The sequence below is a fragment of the Trichechus manatus genome, unplaced genomic scaffold (assembly GCF_000243295.1).
Source record: "Trichechus manatus latirostris isolate Lorelei unplaced genomic scaffold, TriManLat1.0 scaffold00077, whole genome shotgun sequence".
NCBI lineage: Eukaryota > Metazoa > Chordata > Mammalia > Sirenia > Trichechidae > Trichechus > Trichechus manatus.
In genome coordinates, this window is record NW_004444013.1 from 12,023,253 (window position 1) to 12,037,371 (window position 14,119).

The following is a 14,119-nucleotide window of genomic DNA, read 5'->3' on the forward strand; positions in this document are numbered from 1 at the left end:
TTTAACAGCCTCTGATCCTCAAGGTTTGTGCGCAAGGAATTGTCACTGTCTCCAGAGGCAGCATGTTCAAAGCTGTTCGGAAACAGCAGGAGCAGACACACGTGGAGCGGAACGTCAAACTCTGATGGATACATACTGTCTTTTAAATGCCTCTGATGTGTTAAAATGCTGGGACGGTTCGGACACATGTGGTTGGCTGAAAGCAAACTGCCCATCACGAAGAAAAGTGTACGAGCGCCCAAACTCTGACCGCTCTTGTTGGCCAGGGTCCCCTGCTCGGGTATGAGCGGAGCCGGCGTGGGCTCTGCCCAGGTAGCAGGGTCGCTCGGTGTTTCACAACCCCGGCCTTCTCGCCTACACCAGAACGGTTCTTTTGTAAGAATCTGGCACTAGTGCTCTACAATTCGAGTTTTCCAGGCTGTGTGGCTGGACTAGAGAATGAGGACACTGGAGAGTTCGGAAGGGTACAAGCAGCCGGATCTCACCCTGAGGCGGCCCCCAGCACTTCCGCCGGAAGTCAGTCTCCTGGTGTCGCAGTGCATCGCGGTTGCCTGCCCGCCGGAAGTCTCCGGCCAGGCACCGGAGGCGTTGGCGCGGCGCGGCTAGCGTTTGCAGTAAGAGCATCTCCGCGGGGCTTGCTGGCACCCCAGCTGGCCCAGGGCCATCAGTTTCTCTGTCTGAGCCTTCCTTCAGCCTTGTATGTTGGACCACAGCCCCACCTCCACCCCACTCAGGGCGTGGGCGCCTCCGGGCCTCCTGCATCCCGCGCCCCTCACCCGGGCTCCGGTCCCCGGGGAAAGCTTGGGCCCAGGCCCTGCTCTCCGGGAGCCCCGGCTAAAAAGTGGCCGCAGGGAGATCCTTCGGTCCAGTCCACAGCGTAGGCGCCACAGGGATAGGGCTAGACCCGCGATCCAAGCCTCCCGGCTTATTTCTTCCTAATGAGACGTTTCTGCCGGAGTCTCATAACCCGTTCACCGTGGGGGGACTCAGCCCCCCCGACTTGTAGATTTTTAGCCACAATGCATTTCTAGTTCTGCCCCTGGCTCCTCTGCTGTCTTATTATGTGAGTGATTCATTGATCTTTCTCTCCAGCCAGATCCAACCTGCTCTACAAACCGCGAATCATGCTGCCTGCAGCTTTGGGTGCCACCTGCAGTGCCAGGCACGCACTGTTGCACAAGAGAGAGGCTGTTTGAATTCTCTGTGACTGTTGGGAGGAGGAACACCAGAGGTACCGGCTGAAAATTATCCCACCAAAAGCAGTATGTAGGCTGGGGCCCTGAGTCACCTCACGAGAATTGCTGCACCTACTTTGAGTCCTCTGCCCTACAATCACTTGAAAAGGAGCCCTGTGTCACATCTGTTAAGCACTCAGCTGGTAACCAAAATGTTGGCAGTTTGAATCCACCCAGTTGCTCCGAGGGAGAAAAGACCTGGTGATCAGCTCCTGTAAAGATTACAGCCTAGAAAATCCCATGGGCCAGTTCTATACTGCCACATGGGGTCGCTATGAATCAAAAACCTACTCGACCGCACCCAATAACAACAATAATAATCATATGAGTAGTTTCTGGTTTGGTTTTCTCTCAGAATTCCTGCCCAAAATCATATCTGCTAAGGCCAAAAGTAACAATTTCCAGTTTATCAAGTACCTTGGTTTATGGAGAAGAATTCATTTGTTCACTTGGAGACAAGTCAGTGCTTCTGGCACCACACACAAAAACTGAATTAAGTTGCAGAGGGAACACAAGGTGTGTGTGGCACTGGTGCCGTTGGCACATTTGCTTAGCCTTTCTGCCATTGTCAGCTCATGGGCAGTCTCAGGCGACAGTGGTGATGGTTGGGTTTTTGGGATGCTGGGTCCGGTCACTGCTAAAGGCTAGTTTGCCTGAGTCTGTGAATTGACCGGTCCCTGGGTGGCGCAAGTGGTTTGTGCTTGACTACGAACCTAAAGGTTGGCAGTCTGAACCCACCCAGGCAGCGCTATGGAACAAAGGCCTAGCAATCTACTTTCATAGAGATTACAGCCAAGAAAACCCTATAGAACAGCTCTAGGCTTTAACACATGAGGTTGCCATGAGTTGGAATTGACTCGACGGCAGTGGGTTTGGTTTTATGTGTTTGTGTTGACTGACTCTGGTCCCATTGGATGATCCCTGATAGTTGTGGCAATTGTCCTGTAGGGAAGCATCATAGAACACAAAGCCTGATTCTGGGAATGGCCCTCGACTGCATGTGGGGGTGCTTGTTCCAATGGCTTTGTCTAGTAGAATCACTGGGTACATTCTGTATCAATATCTATGTGAATATTTATATTTAAAGAAGTAAAAGAATGATTTGTTGCTGAGGGTGGGAGGGTGGATGCATTCCCCCCCACCACGTACACTTTATTTTGGAATTTGCCAGCCAGTGATGTCCCAAAGGCAGACTCCAGCATTAGATTGGGAAATTAAAGAGAGGGGGCTGAGGACTGTGTGGGACCCCACCAAAGAGTAGCAGGCTCTAGGGTGTGTGCTTTGAAGGATGACATTCAGTGTGGGGAGCCAGTTCAGTTAGGTAGTCAGTGTCTGAGGATATGCGCCCTGGAATGAATCCCTCAGCAGCAGATGATCACTCTCCTTCTGTTCTGTTGTAGCCCCCAGGATGGACTTCCTGGTTCTCTTCTTGCTCTACCTGGCTCTGGTGCTGATTGGTGTTACTCTGATCTGTATCTACTCGAGAACCCAGTTCTTGAAAGGCCTGGTCAGGGGAGGAGCACAGGTAACAGTGATGCTTTGGTACCACTCAACTCTGAATACTGCTCACCGGGGTCCTGACAGGACAAAAAAGGATGCCATTTTTATTCATTTATTCTTTTATTTATGGCAGTTGTGGTATATTCAAAAGTCTCTCTCACTTTCTCTGGTTACTGCGGAAAGTAATCTAGTGATGATTCTTTGCGATTATAAGATAGCATTCTCAAGGTTGACTGTTTTCCCCTGCATTTGATGCCTGTAATGGGACGTGGATGTAGGCATTGTCTGCCTGGAGGGGCTTGATGGATGAAACTGGAGGAGGGGTATATGGTCAGAAAGCTGAGCGTCAGGCCACCCTCTTCCTTCAGGGATCAAAGTGGGGCAAGCAGTCCTTAGGAAGGAGTTGACATGGGCAGGTGCCTAGTGATCTGGGGGCAGGTTCCAGAGCCTGGGCTTGAACTAATGTTACTGATCCATCCCTTCCGCTCCCCTCCTTTTCCCTAAAGACTCTGACATGGAGCCTTCTTTGGGATCAGGGCAGAAATGGAGGAGTTGGTAGTTGAGGAATGTTCTCTTTATTCCCTCTTAAATCTCTTCTCTGTCTACATGCTAACACAAAACTTAGTATTACCAATGTTGCCATTTATACATGGAGAAAGGAGCCCTGGTGGTGCAACAGTTAAGCGCTCTGCTGCTAACAGAAAGGTCAGTGGTTTGAACCCACCCAGTGGCTCCGTGGGAGAAAAGACCTGGCTATCTGCTCCTGTAAAGATTACAGCCTTGGAAACCCTATGGGGCAGTTCTCCTCTGTCAGATGGGGTCGCTGTGAGTTGGTAGCTACTCGATGGCACACAATAACATACATGGAGAGTCTAATTTGTTTGGGAGTGGGAGGAATCAGAAATGAAATTGAGCCTTTCTTTTTTCTTTTATTTCAGATATTTTCCTGTATAATTCCAGAATGCCTTCAGAGAGCCGTGCAAAGATTACTTCATTACCTTTTTCATACACGGTATTTATATTTCAGAAGGAGTCCTGGTGACACAGTGGTTAAGCGCTTGGCTGCCAACTGAAAGGTTGACAGTTTGTATGCGTCAGCCACTCCTCAGGAGAAAGATGTAGCAGTCTGCTTCCATGAAGATTATAGCCTTGGAGACCCTGTGGGGCAGTTCTACTCTGTGCTATAGGGACTCTATGAGTTGGAATTGACTTAATGGCAATGGACTTTTTATTTATATTTTAGTTTACATATTATCCTTTTTCTGTTTTGATGGTTAACTTCTAGCTTCTGGAAGCTCCCTGTGGTTTCCAGCATGGTGGGGGAAGGTCACTGGGAAGGCTCAGAGTCCTGGGTTTGGAACCTCCACTACTCCACTGTGTGGCCATGGGAGGAGTCGCGTCTCCTTTTGGGGCTGCATTTTCTGCAGGTGGGAGCTGAGGTGAGGTGGACTCGAGGGTTCTGGAAGTCCCTCTCGGGCTTTCAGGTCACGTGACTTGACCTGTCTGCTTCGTGCACATGCTCGCCGGTTAAGGTGGTTCAACTGGCGGGACAGACGTGCTGCCCCATCCAGAGGGTGGGTTCACATCCACACTCGTGATCAGACCCACGTTGACACCAAAGTCGAGATAACCAGAAAATCATGGAGGATATTGATACATTGTGACTGTCATTTGAGCAACCACTAAAACAATGTCAAATGTGCTGGAAAATGAGATGTCATAATAGTAACAGAGGTCCTCAGGTGGCACAAACAGTTAAGTGCTCTACTACTAGCTGAAAGATTGGCGATTTAAACCCACCCAGAGGCACCTCAGAAGAAGGGCCTGGCAACTGCTTCTGAAAGGTTGCAGCCATGAAAACCCTACAGAGCAGTTCTACTCTGCACGCATGGGGTTGCTACGTGTCAGAATTGACTCCACGTCAACTATGCTAACAACAACAATTACAGTAATAATAAGTACTTATGAACACTTACGTTCTTTACGTACGTCATCATCTCATTGAACTCCCACAACAACCTTCTGGGTAGACATGATTGTATAAGTTCCAATGTGAACATTACCGTTTGTTTTCAAACAGATGTACACTGAACAAGAAAAAATTCACACAGCTGGAGCTGCAGTATTTCGTAGTCCCTTGTGGCCGTGATAGAAATCCCTGGGTGGTGCAGACGGTTAACACACTTAGCTGCTAACTGAAAGGTTGGAGGTTCGAGTCCACCTAGAAGGGCTGTGGAAGAAAGGCCTGGCAATCTATTAAAAAAAAAAAATCAGCCATTGAAATCCCTACGGAGCACAGTTCTACTCTGACACACATGGGGTTGCCATGAGTTGGAATTGACTCAGCGACATCTGTTTTTAGTTGGCCATGATGCCACCTAGGAGTACCCGGAGACCTGACCAGGGTTTTTGTAGCTGCAGCTGAGCGGCCCTCCATGACTTTCTGGCACTACACTCTGGAGCTGGCTGTCAGCCTGCGGCCAAGCTGAGAGTCACCAGCTTAGCCTGCCTACAGCTGCCCAGGCATGCAGGGCATGATGGTGTGCAGGGGAGGATGAGAAGGAGGCAGAGGAGGGAGAGGGAGACTGAGCAAGAAGAGATGAGGAGGACAGTTGAGGAATGCAGGCACGCGGAGGAGGGGAGCCCACCTCTCACTCTGCAGAGTTGGCAGAAGTCCTGCCCCTGACAACCTAGAGGCCCTCTCTGCTTTCTGTAGCCCTTTTGTGCACTCAGGTATATTCTTGAGTTTTCTCAATTTGATTAAAAGGAACTTCATTCTTAGATTCCTCCATCATGGTTCCATAGCGTACCGAGTTCTATTTGTCAGTAAGTTCCCAGTAAAATCCCAGTGTGGGTGCTGAACACTCTACAGTTGGAACCCCATTTCTATGCTTTCTGAGGGAAGCGGTGCACCTCTAAGAATATGCTAAGCATTTGGCTGCTATACCGGAGTTCCATTCGTTTCTCAGAACTGATTTTGTGGCCTACAACATGGGGCTACTTACCAGGCATCTTGGAGGACAGCTCTGGCCCTCAGAGGATATAACAGATACCCTGCCTCCTTGCCCCCATGCTGGGATGCTAGGAGCCTAAGGGAATTGAACCAGCAGAGTGGACATTAGTAGACATGGGCATCAGAGGGCAGTCAGCATGGCGAGTCCCGGCAGGCTTTGCGATTGCATGGCTTCATTGTGAGGGAGTGTTGGGGCTGTGGCTTTGATGGTCCAGGGAGGAGGTGACACAACAGGAGAAAGGACCAGCCTTTGGAATGAGATGGGAAGGTGAGTCCTGGCTGCCCCCCCCACCCCACTCCTTTGGGTTCTGGGTGACCTGGGGAGGGTGAGACTGGGGAAGGAGAAGGACAAAGAATAGTCCTGAGACCTCTGAGTCAGACAGCCAGATGGGGATCCAGAACCTTTTGTGGGGAGATCTGAAATGGCTGTGGCATGGAGGCATCCAGTTTGTCCACTCACGCCGTCTTTGTAGCCGCCTCCCTCAGTTGACCCAGTGCCTCTGCCAGGTGAGGGTCTATGTAGAGGGTGGGCGGGGCTGAGCAGCTGTGGGTGGGGCCTGTCTAGGAGTAGAGGATGGTTATAGGCACTCTTGGAGCCCTGGTGGCTGCTAACCAAAAAAGGTCAGCAGCTCGAATCTACCAGCTGCTCCTTGGAAACTCTATAGGACAGTTGTTCTCTGCCCTGTAGGGTCGCTATGGGTTGGAATCGACTCCACAGCAGCGAATTTGGTTTGGTTTACGAGTAGGCAGTCTCACACTTTGTAGGTTACCCAACATAGGACATACAAGGGGTCCTGGGGAAGGGGGGTAAATTATGAAGACACCTGCCATCATTTTGCTAATGTGCGCCTGAATGCCAACCAGAGTGGTGAACATCCTCGACTTTGGTCAAGTTGTTTTCCCACAAAATTTTTTTGTATTTATTTGGTTGTGCTGTTTGGGAGCATTCCAACTTCATACTGTCAAGTGCCAAATGTATCTTGTTTTACCCATAATAAATGATTCATGTAAGTAACAATTAAAAAAAGGACTCGTTATCACTAATGCCAGCCCTGACATCTTGATTTTGCAGCCTTGGCCGTGGTAATTAACTACTTTGGACTTGTTTTCTCGTTAGAAAAAAAAATGAGGAAATGGGACTAAGTGTTTTCTTTTTTATTTTATTGTATTTTTGGTGAAAGTTTATGTCACAAATTAGGTTCCCATTTAATAATTTCTATACATATTATTCAGTGACATTGGTTACATTTTTCACAATGTATCAGCATTCTCATTATTTCCGTTCTGTTTCTATTTCCATTAATCTAGCTTCCCTACCCCCCACCCCTCTTACCTTCTCATCATTGCTTTAGAGTAAATATTGACTGTTTGGTTTCATATAGATGATTATTTAAAGGAACACAGTACTCTATGGCGATATTATTTATTTTATAAGCTGATCTATTATTTGGCTGAAAGGTGACCTCCGGGTGGACTGAGTGTTTTCTAAAGAACCTTCAACATTAGAAATTCTGTGATGTTTCCTATCTGCTGGAGATGAAACAAAACACTGTGGACTACATTATTCTGTGGTTCCTTCCAGCTCTTAAATTCCACAGGAATGGTGAATATCACGTGTGGTTACTATCAGATGAGTAGTGACTACCCAATGTACATTTTCATATGTTGGGTTTTGTTAAAAGTGAAACATGCTTATAGGTGGCCAAGTTTTTTTTTTTTTTTAATTGTTGTACTTTAAGTGAAAGTTTACAATTCAGGTCAGTCTCTCATACAAAAATTTATACACACATTGTTATGTGACCCCAATTGCTCTCCCTATACTGTGACAACATATTCCTCCTTTCTGCCCCTGATTTCCTGTGTCCATTCAACCAGCTCCTGACCTTCTCTGCCTTCTCATCTCACCTCTGGACAGGAGCTGCCCATTTAGTCTCATGTATCTACTTAAGCTAAGAAGCACACTCTTCATGAGTATCATTTTATGTCCCATAGTCCAGTCTAATCTTTGACTAAAGAGTTGGCCTCAGGAATGATTTTAGTGCTGGGTTGACAAAGAGTCTGGGGGCCATGCTTTCTGGGGTTCCTCCAGTCTCAGACTGTTAAGTCTGCCCTTTTTACTAGAATTTGAGTTCTGCACCCCACTTTCCTCCTGCTCGCTCCGGGACTCTCTGTTGTGTTCCCTGTCAGGGCAGTCATTGGTGGTAGCCGGGCACCATCTAGTTCTTCTGGTCTCAGGCTGTCGCAGTCTCCGGTTTATGTGGCCCTTTCTATCTCTTGGTAGGTGGCCAATTTTTGAATGGCAAACCCTTTAAAGAGATTCACAAAAATAAGAGATACAGTGAGTCTGGGGTTTTGACATGTCTACTTTTAAGTAATAGTAATAGCTGCAACAGTGAGCTCAAACATACCAATGATCATGAACATGGAGCAGGACCAGGCAATGTTTCATTCTGTTATACGTAAGGTCACCATGAGTTGGAGCTGACTTGGTGGCAACTAACAACAACTAACAATTTTTAAGTAGAAATATTTAAAGAGTGGGAAAATACTGACATGTGCCTAGTTCAGTAAAAAGAAATATATTCTGACATTGAGATCTCTGTTCTAAAGAAAGATGATAATAATTAAAAAAAAAAACAAGCCATTGCCATTAAGTCGATTCCAACTCATAGTGACCCTATAGGTCAGGGTAGAACTGCCCCATGGGGTTTCCAAGGAGTGCCCAGTGGATTCGAACTGCTGTCCTTTTGGTTAGCAGCCATAGCTCTTAACCACTATGCCACCAGGGTTTCTAAGGTAATAGTAGATAATATTTATTGAGTACTTAGTATGTGCTGTGCACTATGTGAAATGTTTGACATGATTTCCTGCAGAATTCTCCCTATTATCTTAAGCCCAAAGGAAGTGATTAGCACTTGGCTGCTTTCCTCAGTAAGATTTCTTCATGGAGAATCCAAGTGAATAAGCCTTATGCCTGTCTTCTTTCAGAAACCACACCTTCATTATCCTGCACCTCGTCTTGCAAGGGATGGTTTATACTGAATACACCTGGGAAGTACTTGGCTACTGTCAAGAGCTGGAGTTCTCCTTGTATTACCTTCTTCTGCCCTATCTGCTGCTGTTTGTAAACCTGTTCTTTTTCACCCTGAGTTGTGTAACCAACCCTGGTAAATTGAAGCTCTTTGTGTATAGAGTAGTGACAGTCCATCTTACTGATGGCACTGCAAACAAGTAGTAAGGGACAGTTAGGTCACTCTCTAAGTTCTCTGCACGAGATTTGATAGCTAGTGTTTTCATTATCTGTCAGTTTGGAGTATTTTCTGATTTGATTTTTTTTTCTTTGACCCATGGCCTATTTAGAACTGTTTAAAATTTTCCAGTATACTTTTTTTTAGTTTATATTTTTGATACGTATTTTTCATTTATTTGTGTTATAGATAGAGCTGTGGTCCGTAGGATACTGTCAGTGATGATAAACCAGAAACTAAACCCATTGCCACTGAGTCAGTTCGATTCCGACTCATAGCGACCCTATAGGACAGAGTAGAACTGCCCCATAGGGTTTCCAAGTCCGTAAATCTTTAAGGAAGCGGACTGCCACGTGTTTCTCCTGGTGGAGCGGCTAGTGGATTTGAACCACTGACCTTTCGGTTAGCAGCCAAGCACTTTAACCACCGTGCCACCAGGGCTCCTGTCAATGATGATACTCTCAGTAAACACCCAAATGTCCATCAACCAGTGAATGGATAATTACAATGTGGTCCATCCGTGCAATGGAATATTTTTCAACCATAAAGAGAAACGAAGTTCTGATACATGCTACGCCATGGATGAACCTTGAAAACATTGTTATGCTGAGTGAAATATGTCAAGTCACGAAAGGATAAATATTGTATGATCCCACTTAATATGAAATGTCCAGAAAAGGCAAATCCATACAGAAAGTAAACTGGTGGTTATGGAGGGCTGGAGGGAAGAGGGGGAAATAGGGAATGATTGCTAATGGGTACAGGGTTTCTGTCTAGGGTGATGAAAATGTTCTAAAATTGATTGTGGTGATGGTTGCACTACCCTGAATATACTAAATAGCATTGAATTGTACGCTTTAAATGGTTGGATTGTAAGGTATGTGGATATATCTCGAGAAAGCTGTTACAAAAATAAATTATTTAAAATGCTAAATATAGCTGTTTTAGTTGTGCTATGTGGGAATAGGTTTTGTGAACGTCGAGTCCACAGTCTTGCTAGAAACTGACATTTGTCCTTACTTTTTTTCAGGAACCATAACAAAAGCAAATGAATTACTGTTTCTTCAAGTGTATGAATTTGATGACTTGATGTTTCCGAAGAACGTAAGGTGTCCCACTTGTGATTTAAGGAAGCCAGCTCGATCCAAGCACTGCAGTAAGTGTGGCATTCTCTGCCCCAGCTGCCCCCCACAAAGGACCATGTATGCTTTGTCTGTAAGGTAATGTCCCATAAATCTAAAAGCAGAGACATCTGTCTCCCAGACGAGCGGTGGCCACTGCTGGTGGAGGCCGGACAGTGGTTTCTCTCAGGTGACTGGGGGTGAAGTCTGTGTTCTGGTAGAGTTGGGTGACCCTCAGGCCTGGACATAACAGCCCTGCCTTTGCCACATGGAAAGGCAAGCTGCCCACGAGAGGTTTCTGCAGGGTATGTGCGTGCTCTCAGTCCTGGCACAGCCCAGTCTTCTGGGCAGTGCTCGGGATTCCAGGCTAGTGCTGCCCAATAAAAGAAAAACGTTAGCTACAGATGGGATTTTAAATTTTCTAGTAGCCACATTACAAAAGTACCGAGACCCAGGTGAACTTAATTTTAACAATATATTTTATTTCACCCAGCATATCCCAAATATCATTTTAACATGTGATCAATACAAAGATTATTCATGACATAGTTTATTTTTTGTTTTTCATATTAAGACTCTGAAATCTGGTGTGTATTTTACATTTATAGCACCACTCAATTCAAATGCTAAATTTTCATTGGAAAGACTTCATCTGTATTTATATTTCATAACATTTACAGTTGAAAAAGTAGATTCACGTACCCAAGCTATTCCAAACCTTCTTAGAAGTTTTCCCATAGCTGACTCGAGGACCAAGCAATCGTTTTCCTTTACTCTCCCCATCTACAGTAACAGAATGGTTTGTCATTATCAGAAGAATTGATTTAGCTTGGAAGCAAAAACATATCAGTTCCCAAACTATATCTGTCCAAGTTAAGTAAATTCACTAACTCTTGTGCCACCTCAGGTCCCTGGGTGGCACAGATGGCTTGTGCTCGACTGCTAGCCTAAAGGTTGGCTGTTCAAACCCACCCAGCAGCTCTGCAGAACAAAGGCCTGGCAATCTGCTCCGGTAAAGATTGCAGTCCAGAAAACACCGTGGAGCAGTTCTACTCTGTAACACATGGGGTCGCTATGAGTCGAGTAGACTCGACGACAACGGGTTTGTTGTTTTTTTGGTGCCACCTCAGCATTATTCACATTGAATTCAAAGGCATATTGCATACATTAAAAAGCAACTCTAAATTTACCGATATCAACATCAAGTATCTTTTCAGATTTTCTGTGTAGCCACGTGTCTGACACTCAGTCCACCCATGTGGCTGGTGGCTGCTGTACTGGATAGTGCAGTGCTCACAGCTTGGCAGCAGCTGCCACGTCCCCAACGTGTGCTGCCAGTGGTCAGTGTGTACAGTTCTCCGCGGGTGTGCACAGGGCCACTGTCTCATCAAGAGCCAACCCAGGTGTGGCTTCCTTGTTTCTGTGCAGGGGTATGTAACAGGTGTGTGCACCGTTTTGACCATCACTGTATCTGGGTGAACAACTGCATTGGGGCCTGGAACACCAGGTACTTCCTCATCTACCTCTTAACGCTGACGGCCTCGGTGGCCACCTTGGCCAGCGTGAGCGCTGCGTTCCTAGCCCAGGTGGTGTTCTTCTCGGATTTCTACCTAAAGACCTACATTGACAACCACGGACACTCCCAGGTTGTTGACACCGTCTTTCTTGTTCAGGTAATTATGCTGTGGGGTGAGCGTTTCTGACCTCAGGTTTCAAAATTGGAAAAGGGATATTTATGGTCCCAGTAAAAACATCAAGCCATTCCTTCTTTAAAAACCTGAGATATAATTCACATTCTATAAAATTCATCCTTTTAAAGTGTACAGTTCAATGGTTTTATATTCACAAAGTTGTGCAAACATCACCACAATTTTAGAATGTTTTTATCACCCCGAAAAGAAACCTCACAGTATTAGCAGTCACTCCCCACTTCTCTCTTCCCCGGCCCCTGGAAACCTCTAATCTACTTTATCTATGGATTTGCCTTTTCTGGATATTTCATTTGAGTGGAATCACACAATATGTGGCCTTTTGGTCTGGCTTCTTTCACTTAGTGTAATGTTTTTAGGTTCATCTATGTTGTAGCATGCATCAGTACTTCATTCCTTTTTATGGCTTGAATAGACATTTCTCCAAAGAATATATACCAATGGATGACGCGTACATGAAAAGATGTGCAACATCATCAGGGAAATTAGTCATTAGGGATATATAGTTCAAAACCACCTGAGATACCACTTCACACCAGGTGCTTTCCAACAGACGACCTGAAGGGCTCCCTCAGTCTTTATAATAGCCATGCTATTAGGCGTGAGAGCTCTAGTGGTGCAGTGGTTGAGTGCTCGGCTGCTAACTGAAAGATCAGGGGTTCAAACCTACCAGCTACTCCAAGGGAGAAAGATGTGCCAGTCTGCTTCCATAAAGATTACAGCCTTGGAAACCCTACGGGGAAGTTCTGCCGTGTCCAAATAGAGTTGCTATAAGTTAGAATCAACTAGACGGCGGTGGGTTTGTTTTTGGGTTTATTATAAAGGTTTAGAAAAAGAAAAAAGAAAATAACAGGTGGTGGCGAGGATGTGGCGAAATTGGAACCCTCATCCATTGCTGGTGGGTACAAACCAGTTTGGTGGTTCCTCAAAAGTTAAACGTAGGTACCATATGAGCAGCAGTTCTGCCTCTAGCTATATACCCGAAAGAATTGAAAGCAGGGACTCGGATACTTGTACACCAATGTTCATAGCAGCATTATTCACAATAGCCAAAAGGTGGAAGCTACCCAGATGTCCATCAACAGATGAGTGGAAAAGGAAAATATGGTACATACATGCAGTGGAATATTAGTCATCCACAAAGAGAAATGAAGTTCTGATGCATGCCACCACATGGATGAACCTTGAAAACCTCATGATGAGTGAAATAAACCAGACACAAAAGACAGACATTGTAGGATCCCTCTTACATGAAACATCTAGAATAGGCAAGTGCATAGAGACAAAGATTAGGGCAGGGGGAAATTGGGAATGAGGGGTTATTGCTTAACAGATACAGAGTTTCTCTTGGGGGTGATGAGAAGTTTTAGAAATAATTAGTGGTGATGGTTGCACAACATTGTGAATATAATCAATGCTACTGAGTTGTACACTTAAAAATGGTTCAAATGGCAAATTGTATGTTATATTTTATCACAATTTAAAAAAATCAAGCAGTATAGAAGTGTTTAAGGTCAACAGTGGAAGCTAGAACCCCCCAACATTTCACTTCCCAGAGGTAACTACTTTTGTAGTTTGATGTTTATATATTCGCAGGCTTTTTTCTCGTGTTTATTCATATAGCCATCCATCTTCACTGAGTCCATTTTGTTTTATTTTTACATAAATGGGATCACAGTCATTTGCATCTTGCCTTTTTCATTGGGCAATTTGGTATTACAGACATCTCTTCCAAATCAGTACATAGAAATTGACTTTATTATTTTTTTTATTGTACTTCAGGTGAAAGTTTACAGAACAAATGGTTTCTCATTAAACAGTCAGAACACATATCATCTTATGACATTGGTTAACAACCCCACGACATGTCAACACTCTCCCTTTTTGACCTTGGAGGAGCTTTTTTTTTTTTGGTGAAAATATACATAGCCAAAGTTACACCATTTCAAAAGTTTCTACATGTACAATTAAGTGACATCTATTACATTCTTCCAGCTGTGCTGCTGTTCTCACTTTCCTTTTCCAAATTATTCCATCACCATTATCTTCAACTCACTGCCCCCTAGACTTCCCATCAAACCTTTTTGAGTTGCTATTGTCAATTTGATCTCACATAGCTAATTCTTTTTTTTTGTACCCTAGATGAAGGTTTACAAAACAAATCGTTTCTCATTCAACAGTTAGTACACATATTGCCCTGTGACAATGGTTAACAACCCCATGACATGTCAACACTGTCCCTTCTCAACCTTGGGTTCCCTATCACCAGCTTTCTTGTCCCTTCCTTATCCTT

General features: G+C 45.1%; 1 protein-coding gene across 2 annotated transcripts in view; it reads left to right on the forward strand.

Moving 5' to 3' along the window:
* Nucleotides 1-578: 578 nt before the first annotated feature.
* Nucleotides 579-14,119, forward strand: part of ZDHHC4 (zinc finger DHHC-type palmitoyltransferase 4) — a 15,164-nt gene continuing 1,623 nt past the window's right edge. Inside the window, exons 1-7 of one of the 2 annotated variants that reach the window (XM_004380824.2) lie at nucleotides 579-697; nucleotides 1,093-1,231; nucleotides 2,636-2,760; nucleotides 3,674-3,747; nucleotides 8,737-8,915; nucleotides 10,027-10,152; nucleotides 11,546-11,790. In XM_004380824.2, coding sequence (XP_004380881.1) covers nucleotides 2,644-2,760; nucleotides 3,674-3,747; nucleotides 8,737-8,915; nucleotides 10,027-10,152; nucleotides 11,546-11,790 — 741 coding nt within the window. In that variant the 5' untranslated portion in view covers nucleotides 579-697; nucleotides 1,093-1,231; nucleotides 2,636-2,643. The remainder of the gene's footprint in view (nucleotides 698-1,092; nucleotides 1,232-2,635; nucleotides 2,761-3,673; nucleotides 3,748-8,736; nucleotides 8,916-10,026; nucleotides 10,153-11,545; nucleotides 11,791-14,119) is intronic. The other variant, XM_023735355.1, reaches the window with a different exon arrangement.